General features: G+C 34.7%; 2 protein-coding genes across 2 annotated transcripts; both read right to left on the bottom strand.

Annotated features, from left to right (window-relative positions):
• Positions 1–3354: 3354 nt before the first annotated feature.
• On the bottom strand, positions 3355–4377 carry LOC128866963 (uncharacterized). Its single transcript, XM_054108036.1, has one exon. It carries the CDS (start codon positions 4213–4215, stop codon positions 3742–3744), a length of 474 nt encoding a protein of 157 aa, XP_053964011.1. The 5' UTR covers positions 4216–4377; the 3' UTR covers positions 3355–3741.
• Positions 4378–4680: 303 nt separating this feature from the next.
• LOC128866962 (ATPase ASNA1 homolog) lies at positions 4681–6343 on the bottom strand. Its single transcript, XM_054108035.1, has 6 exons — positions 6077–6343; positions 5882–5999; positions 5642–5823; positions 5322–5580; positions 5077–5253; positions 4681–5009 (listed from the first exon to the last, which is right to left on the bottom strand). The coding sequence occupies exons 1-6, from the start codon at positions 6187–6189 to the stop codon at positions 4863–4865; spliced, it is 996 nt and encodes a 331-aa protein (XP_053964010.1). The 5' UTR covers positions 6190–6343; the 3' UTR covers positions 4681–4862.
• Positions 6344–10355: the final 4012 nt, after the last annotated feature.

Below are 10355 nucleotides of genomic sequence, written 5' to 3' on the forward strand. Positions count from 1 at the left end.
GGGACCGTCAGGTTCTGATAAACATTTTGCAAAGTGGACTTACTAAAAATCCAAATTTTACAAAAAGGCCCTTATTGAACGCACAAATTATGCATATATACGCTGACTTTGAATTGGAAAAACATTTGGAAAATTCGTGATGACACAAAATCAAAATTCTGATGCGAGTTACTTGTGCTATAAGAAAAATGATAGGGGTGTTTATTACCTGGTCATTGTCTAATAGGCAGTCACGCTAGAAGGTTCGGACTCCCGTTCTTCGATTTCTGTAGAAGCTGTCTTAATACAGAAAAAGAGCAAACAGTCAGACACCTTTTATGTGAGTGCAAAAGCTTAACTACAAGGAGGCTCCGCTCTCTTGATATGGCATTTTTAACTGATGTAGCGGGCATAACGCATCTCAAACTAACGATGCTTTGCTCGTTTATTAAAGCCACCGGATGGTTTAGGATAAGTTCCAGTGGTATCACATAGACCTATGAAAGGTCTAAGTGTGTCATTGCGACAGCCACCCCACCTACCTACCTACCTACTTGTGGTGTTGTCATTTGTAGTATGGCGCCTACATTACGGGTATTATAAAATTCTTGGCTCGAAAATCTTCAAAAATTCGATTGCACTAAAAACACTCAAAATACATTAACGTATAAGTAGATTATCTACTTTTTCATGCTTAGCTCCCAATCCGTAATTAAAAAGCGGGATTACCCATACAAAATTGTTCTCCCTAAATCTGACATTATAAAATAATCCTAGATTATAACCACACTTTTTTACATACAACCCTGAACTATTGATAATTATTATTACGAATGTAAGGAGAAACGCCAAAGTAAAAACTAAATAAAATTAACGCAGGCAAAGAAAACAGGTTTGTAGACATAATTCTAATACAATTTTTGTTGGGTGTTATTAATTATGCATTCATATAACAGAAAAAAGTGTGTGCCCATAAACGCTTTGCCCTCTAATTACTTATTTTAAAATGTAAGATCGAATACTCACGCGTATTGCTGCCATAATTTTTGAAAGCTCAGTAATCGTCGACGGATTTCCTCCAACTGTTTATTACTAGCAGCCAATTGCATAATTAAATTAGCTTTCTTTCTCCTTGTCTTTTCTTCTAGTTAAGAATAATAATTCCAACCAAAAACTCCAAGATATTCCACCAAAGCAAAATCTTTCAAATATTAACAGCTGATTGCCGTATGTGAATGTGCTTTTAATAGTAATATTTGTTTCGTAATTATTCCTCGAAAGTTCTCTGGCAACACTGCAGCATGCGCAGCGAGTATGTACGTTCAGTGAATGAGCAAGCCCAGTTAGTTGATATATATCATTGTGAATTGATGTTATGTCAAAGTGTCTTAGTGTTGTATGTTTTGATTTAATTCATATAACGGTAAACCCGAATGTCTGATTGTAAACTGCAGCTGTCTAGTTCGCAAGCGTCAATTATGATGAATGTACGACACCATTTGCGAAAATTAAATATCTTCCGATATGGTGATTAATTTTGCGCACTTTTTATATGATGTTGCGATACCTTGAACAGTTGTTTAACTCCGCTTATTTATGTGACTTGTTGCTGTGACTTTTGGATACAGTTGAGTTCTACGCCGGTCAATACTCCCTTTTGTAATTTAGAAATTAACCACAAATTATATTCCTATAAAAGTACTGTACGCTCTGCACCTCTACCTACTCGAATTATTATTTTCTTTTTAATGGCGTTGTTAATAACATATTATTAATCCCTTTGAACAGGTTAAATTTTATATATCTACATACATATGTACGTATGTATTTATTTTATCAAATTGACTTCACTTGTACAGTTTTATTTCCCACAATTTTAGGTTCCGCTTAAGACGACACTTTGTGGAAGTAAAATAAACATTGTTTAATTTCGGCCGCCGTAACCGAAGAGATTGGTGTGTGACTATCTTTCGGAAGTGCACAGATTCGAATCACCGTGCATGAAACACCAAATGATAGAAAACGATTTTTCTAAGCAATGGCAAACCTCTGAGTGTGTTTCTACCATGAAAAAGTTTATATATATGTGCATACATATATTTTATTATAATTACTAATATTTTATTATTACAATTATTTATAATTCATTTCAACAGGCGTAGATTTGAGAGTACATAATAGTATCATATATACATATGTAGATATAAATATAAGATCACATATGCAGGTTTAGGTAGCTGCATAAGATTAGTTTGAAGGCTACATTAAGTAGTTTTATAGTCACTTAGTTTTAAATAGTTTAATTTATTTTTACTTTTAACTTCAGTGATTTAATATTTATGACCGGTCGACCCGAATTGAAATCGTAAACTCTACTGTCCAACTTCTCTGCTTTGTTTTTCTGTCGATATTACTTCTGAGAGTACTTCTATTGGCGGATGTTAGTAAGTCCGTAAGGTTATACTGGGTGTTACGTCAAGACTTCTACGCCCATACATATCAAAAACAATATATCATAATGGCCCTCGCAAGGGGCTAAAGAAAGATGTTTCTCTAATTTGTAAACGGCAGATACATAGTTTTTACTAAAATCTTTTTGATAGCAAAAACACCCTGGTAAGTGAATGAATTCGTCCCCTTAGTATTAAAATAGCCTATAAATTTTTTGATGTTTTGAGAAAATGAATTTCAAACTTTTTGTCGAAAGTAGCTCTCACTCAAATCTCGTTATGTCTGTAAATATTTATTATTTTCTGACTGACGTTTTGACCCACTTTGTGGAACTAGAATTTGACAAAATTTTGACCACATATAAAATCGACGATGGAGAATCCAAATATTCAATAAAAAAATAATAGCCTATGAGCACATAGGCTATTGGTATACTAAGGGGACGAATTATTGATGCTTTATAGATATGCAGATGTGTGTGAAACTAACCAAAGGCCCACTCGGGGCATGGCACCCAAACACCAGCTCATAGGTATGAAAAGGTGTTGACCATAGAAATATAAGTTTTCGCATCCTACTAAAAAAAAACACTCCGAACTTTTTACAATTAGAATTTTTTTATTGTTAATTTTATTGCAATCTATTTTAATAATTATAAGCAAATTAAATAACCAGGTTACAATTTGACTTTTATGTATTATTGATTGCCGGTGAGGTCAGTAGTCATTTACTATTACATAAAATGATCTTTCACTTAATTTGAGAATCAGATATAAGAATTAGATTAACTTATATAAAGGCCTTAATGCCAAACTTTATTAAATGCCTGTTGTATGTCCATAAAAGCGGCAGAACAGAGTTCTTTACGTTCAAAGGTAGCGGCAGTGAAGTTTACAACAATTAGAATTAAATAAAAAACATTGATTCTATTCGTTTCAGTAACAAGACTTGGCATTTATTTCAAAGTATTTTGTATACATTACATGCAATACATCCTAGAAGTTTTTCAGCAGCTACATTAACTTTTAACTTTATTTCCACTTGATTCAAATCCTAAATATATGTATTATGTTTAAAATTAAAAATAATTTTCCAAGACAGCAACTCTATCTAAATATAAAAAACGAGTTGTCTGTCGATGTGTGTAGCACTGTATTTCACATACTTAACTGCAACTGAAACTTCCAGCCAGTGTATTGACCTTTACTTGCTGCATTAAAAAAAGAGATGAAAGATTACTAAAATTAGATTTTATCCCTTATAAAGAATTAGCACCGCCAACAACATGTTCACTCTCGATGTATCATCTATTTAATTCTTTGCTACCAGTTTGTCGCACTCAGTAAAATAGTCAGTGCTAAGCTTTACCAACAATGCTCCGGAAGCCAAACCGGCAATGGTCGCAACGGCTGCATTATCTCTAGGCAGCGCCGATCTCATCAAAGCCCAAGCGAGCACTGAACCCATGCTGAAGAGTGTGCCACCCAGAATGGCGTAAAGACCACGACGTGAATTTGGCACAGCTTGTAAATGTGGCCGTCCGTATATGTAGAACGCCGAACCGGCTATTGAGCTTAGTAAAAGCACATTTGTCAAATCCTTTTTGGGCAGTACCTTAGAAATAAAACCGGGATTCATTACGTTTACGGCGAGTGCAGAGTGGGATATAACGCCATGTAGTGGTATGTAGTAGTAAAAAACGTTTTCCTTGGTGAATGGTTTAAGTCCCACCTTATCACACAGTGTACAAACTGCATTTTTGTTACTAGCTCCTTCGCTGGCCATTGTTGTATGCAGCTGATATTCTTATTGCGTCAAATTTATTTAAAGTTGACTGACCGTACAATGTACTTTTAGCAGAGCACTAAAATGCAATATTTGTGACTGGAAGGGCGATAATTTCGTAAGTTCGTCTACCGCCGGTGAATTTACACAAATGTCATTTTCATGTTATATAAAAGAGAGAAGTGCCACCGATAGGCGTCATTTGTATTTTTGTTCTCACCAGTGTTGTGCAAGTGTCGGTTCCGGATAAGTAATCGGATCACAAAGAAATTGTGTTAGAACTTAAATTAACCCTGCACAAAAGTTTACTGTTTTTTTTTTCCTTAAAACAGCCAGCACATTCTTTTAACTAAACAATGCCTATACTACTCGCTTTACTATTAAAATCCGACAGTTCGTTTGTTGCATTGAAAACGAATGCATAGAAATGTAACTAGCTGCATACCCCAGATAAAACATTTTACATTGCGGATTCATTTTAAAGTTTATTGCTGAGAATATCAAAGTACTACATATATAGTTTGGAATACAGTTGTGATCAGCGAACATTTTTATTATCCTTATACTTTGTGATAAATTCAAATGCACTCAAAATCTGAACTTCGTTGCTTGCATACCGGGACATACATTAGTTGTTGATCTTGAAATCAATTCGGACTATAAGGTTTTACCAGGTTTTCAGAAAAGTTTTTAATATTTTCAACACCACGAACTTCCTTCTCGAGCAATGGTAATTTTGTAACGTGGAAATCTTCATAGAGATCAGCAATTTGGTCAAGGTATTTTTCTTGTATCTAAAATATAAAAGTTATAAAATTATTAATTCATGCTTTTAACTGTATTCGAAATTGCATGGCATGCCTTATATCGTGACGCGCACATGGCGCATGGTTCTTGGTTTTGTTTCTTGAATAGCAACTGATTGACTATGATGTTGTGTGTGTCTATCCCACATTTAGTCAGCTCCTGTACAAGACGTTCAGTTTCGTATAGCGAAAGGAATTCAGCGATACAAACGCAAACGAAAGTGGCTTGATCCTGTAATAACAAATATATGTAGGGGTATGTCATTAAATTAATATGACTGAAAATTAAAAAATGCCTACCGGATTTCTAAATTGTTCATTAACTTGTCTTATAACTTTTAGCATTTCATCGAGCTTTTGCGTTAAAGAGTCTGCATTAAAGTCTGACATGCCTAGGATGTTGCCGAATTGTGAGATGAATGGCGCTATTTTCATTTTCAATCGCAATAATTTGCCCAAACCCTTCTCAACGACCTGCGGAAAGGAGAGTAGACGTAGTGTGTGCCCCGTTGGCGCTGTATCAAAAATTACCACCGAAAAGTTCATTGCTTTGACAAGTCTGAAATAAATAATTGATAATAAAATATTTTTATATGAAACATTTATTTTACTGTACGCACTTCATTACTTCCGCATAACTCATTGCTTCATCTATGCCTGGAAGTGCATTGATAACTTCATGTAGCACACCTTTGCTTAAGTGCAGTCCTTCATTTTCGCCCTCAAAATACTCATCCGGCAATTCGTTGAGTCCAGCATTTGGATCAATTTCCATTGCATATAAATTTGTGAAGCCATTAACCTATGTACGAAAATTTGTTTCACATTTGAAATTAGCAACAATTTTTGTTCGCACTTACCTTTGTTGGCACTTTTGTGAATTTCTGATCGAATGCATCTGAAATATTATGTGCGGGATCTGTGGAAATGATTAACACCGATTCCCGCACTTTGGACATTTGTACCGCAAGACTGCAACTATTTATCGAATATTAGAGAACATTTTTTATGGCGATTTATTCATTGGTTTTATCACAGTCACTTCCATAACTTACCTGCACGTCGTTTTACCCACACCTCCCTTTCCTCCTACAAAAATCCATTTCAGTGACGTTTGATCGACGATGTTGCGCAAGCTAGGCTCCATTGGTTCGAAATCATCACCCATTTTAAATTTATTATGTATACAAATTTGCTTGTGAATAAAAAATAATATGTGCTAAATAAATTTCAGCGCTAATTTTACACGAAAGAGCACTATGAATATGATGAGTTTTGGTCGGACAATTTAAGTTGTCAATTTGTTTTTCAATTTCTAGCTTCTTTGTGTTACACGTGCCGTTCACAATTGTGTAGCGGTGAAAAATACGGATACAAAAATTTTGGAATAATATAAAAAGGGGTAAAAGATCAAGGAATTATTTATTAAATTAAATATAAAAATGTTTACTCATTAGCTTTATAATTTATAAAAACTATTTTGGAAATAGAAAATATTTAAAATACATCGAAAGCGATGCAAACTTCACGTTGAATTAATTCACAATATGCATCAGCATAACTAAAAAATTGCAGTTTCATTTAAGGGAATCACTTAATATCAACTCAGAGAATATTTTCATAAGCAGCCGATTTTTTCTTATCAGGTTTGAATTCGTAATTAATAGTTATGGCCAACCTACTTTGGCGGTTATTTCAAGAATTCTCTCCCAAATAATAGGTGCAAACGTGGAACGAAAATTTTTTAAAAATAAATTCGAACAGAACTAAACAAAGAAATCCCTTGACTAATTTAATACTACTAGAACGCATTACATTTACTTAGGATCTAATAAAATTAAACAAATGTTCTTGTTTTAACTATAATCTTGAAAAGAGCTTACTTTAGCTCTTTTGTTATGAAATGTATTAAAGGAATGAATGAATGTGTTTATGTATAAAATTGTTTTATGTATTTAATGTATTACGTATAATTTATGTATTTTACTGAATAGTTACAAACAAGTAAACCAGCTTTATTCTGCTTGTTTATTTGAAGGGATTATCAGGGTATACAGAAACTAAAGGTGACCGCCACCTTATTCTTCGCGATGTTGATAACCGGCTGACATCATCAGTTGGAATAATACAAAAAAACTCATACATATATCAAGGCGAATTCATATAATGTGGTGTTATTAGAACAGCTGATTTTTGTTGCTGCTGTATCAGCATCAAGGTGGATTTAATAAGGTGACAGCATTCACCCAGCTGAATTTTTCGCCGTAGATATGGCTTACGTCAAAATGATATGCTTTGTTTGTATGTATTGGTATGTTTACATTCGTATGTTTACATTTGCTTGCTGATTTTGACATGATGCTTGCACCAAACGCAACAACAAATACATGTAGGGTTTTACTTATATGTGTTTGCTGTCACCTGTAATAAATTCGCCTTGATCAGCATTTATGGGGAGTGCTGGAGTGACAGTCTGTGGCTGGGTATAAATCTGAGTCATTTCGGTAACGTAGAATCAAGGTGGATTTATTATAGATGACAGCATTCATCCAGATGAATTTTTCGCCGTAGATATGGTTTACGTCAAAATGATATGCTTTGTTTGTATTGGTATGCACATTCATACATATGTTTACATTTGTGTTTACTGAGCTATTGATGCAAATGGAACATTTATTCACGTTTGCCAATTTATTGACTCGCGGTTGTCCTTTAATTTAATTAAATTAAAATTTTAGGACAATTTACTTAATAATTAATAATTAAAATACCGCAAACTCAAATGATTTCTTTCATATCCACAAGAACTTACAATTCACACATAATAAATCCACCTTGCACATAAGCTACATACGAAATCTTCAATGAACTGCGGGAAATGTAGCGACTTTTTATTTTGTGACTATTTCCAGCGAACGTTTCACAAGCAAATCACACTGCAAATGAACAGCTGATTTTGACGTGATGCTTGGACCAAACGCAACAACAAATACATTTAGGGTTTTACTTATATGTGGTTGCTGTCACCTATAATAAATTCGCCTTGCGTAGAACCAACTATCGTGGGAATGCACATTTTCTTTTGCCAGAATGCTCGTGGAAGAAAATCTGCTGATTTTTATATTCAAACCACTAAATTGCGAAAACAAAATACCAGCAAATTTTATTTTTGAATTTATGCTAATTCGTACGGGTGGTGCAACACCTGATTTGTATTTTTTGTTTTGGTGGTTTGAATGTCAAAGTGTTTAGTTTACACACTGATTCATACTTAACTACCAAGGCGAATGGATAAGTAAAGTTAACAGTCTTTCAAGTTTCATCACTATCGATTCACAAACTTCAACTCTCCTATTGACCTTTGTATTTGAATTAGGTGAAAACCACGTCGACAAAGCCTTTTTATTGACGGAAGTCAGTTTTGGCTATCAATTTCGTTTTTTTTTCTCTTTTTAATAAGTAGCATTGTCCAGTGCAGAGCAGTATTTGACGAAGCGCATCAAACCAACTAGATACCATAGCGGTCACTTACATAGGTAGCGTGACAAACGATTTCTGAATGAATGAAAATCCCACACATCCCCACGCACACGCACACACTCTTGTATGATTTTTCTCACGCATTCATAGAAGGTAAATATTATACAATAATGACTTTCCAGCGACCATTGATGTGAAGTTGTAGGGCAGAACCGCGTATGGAGTGAGCAACATTGAGCAAATGTAACGGTGTTGGCGTACGCGCACTGCAACACAAACAAATGTTGAACAAAAATAAATAGAAGAGAATAACTTTGTTGTGTTGTACAATACGGCAAACTGAATGACCAAAGTTATAATGACTGCGCTTTAGTGCTCCATATGGCCCCGTGTTTCAAGAGTCTTAGGAATCTGGTTTATTGTTTGTCTATTTATATAGTGTTGTTATTGTTGTTTGTTATTATTTGCACGGTACATACATACATATGTGAGTACTATATCTGATGGGTTGAGCATGACTTTAGCTACAAACATTACTTACAAGAAATATATGTACGTATGTACACATATATTGTACATACATACATATGTACATAAAAAAGGCTTCTAATGTGTGCTTGTCTGTCTGCTATAGTTTAAGCCAGCTGTCTTGATGCACAGTGCTTTACAATGACATTTAATTTTCGAAATAAAGATTTTATATAAGTTGATGTTGCAATATTCCAAAAACACCAATTTTTTTAAAGAATTATTACTCTTTTCCAGCAAAGCAGTATGCTATAGTAAGCTGGCTTGTCATCAGGGTTGGGCATAGTCTACCAAATAATTAGTGGAATAAGCGAATAGTTAAAAAACTGAAAAATAGGGATAATGAAACTCTTATTTTAACTACCACTAAAAAATTAGGCGGCCGCCGTAGCCGAATGGGTCGGTGAGTGACTATCATTCGGAATTCACAGAGAGAACGTTGGTTCGAATCTCGGTGAAACACCAAAATTAAGAAAAACAGTTTTCTAATAGCGGTCGCCCCTCGCCAGGCAATGACAAAACCTCCGAGTGTATTTCTGCCATGAAAAAGCTCCTCATAAAAATATCTGCAATTCGGAGTCGGCTTGAAACTGTAGGTCCCTCCATTTGTGGAACAGCATCAAGACGCACACCACAAATAGGAGGAGGAGCTCGGCCAAATTCCCAAATTTATGCTACTACGAGTACAACAACAACATAGGTACCAGTATCAGTACAGATTTTCTCCTGGTTCCAATCTTGCCTACTCGGAAAGATTGCTCTGGCACGACCCTACTTTTCCTGCAGGAATGAATAGCAGACAATTTTGACAATAGCCCACCAAGTTATTGTATTTGTAGAATCGAGAGGTTGGGCTTGCTCTCTCTTTTTACTTCAGAAATATTCCAACCTCCAACCCTTGCCTTTGCACACATAGCGCAATCTTCTTTTTATTTCAATTCAAATCCTTTATTCACTCAATATTCTTAGCGATTCTACACTTGGACCGGCCCACTGTATATGTGTGTATGTGTATATAAATACCCTGTAAGGAAAAATACTAGTCGTGAACCAGAATACTGTCTGTTCACTTTTCAGATCAACCAGTTTGTGTTGTATATTTTCTCCATGTTAGTAACTGGTATTTTTAACATGGTGATGTCCTACGAAATGTCGATTGTTCGTCCATGCATTAGCAAAATTCCAGTTAAAACATCAGTTAATACCAGCCAAAAAAAAAATTTCTAGTCTAACATGTTTCTAAATTAACCAATTTTAGGCCAGTTAATATAAAAAAGAAAACATCCATTCAATTCCTCGTTTTTTCTTAAAATTAAATGAAACTTC

The sequence above is a fragment of the Anastrepha ludens genome, chromosome 6 (genome assembly GCF_028408465.1).
Source record: "Anastrepha ludens isolate Willacy chromosome 6, idAnaLude1.1, whole genome shotgun sequence".
Classification (NCBI taxonomy): domain Eukaryota; kingdom Metazoa; phylum Arthropoda; class Insecta; order Diptera; family Tephritidae; genus Anastrepha; species Anastrepha ludens.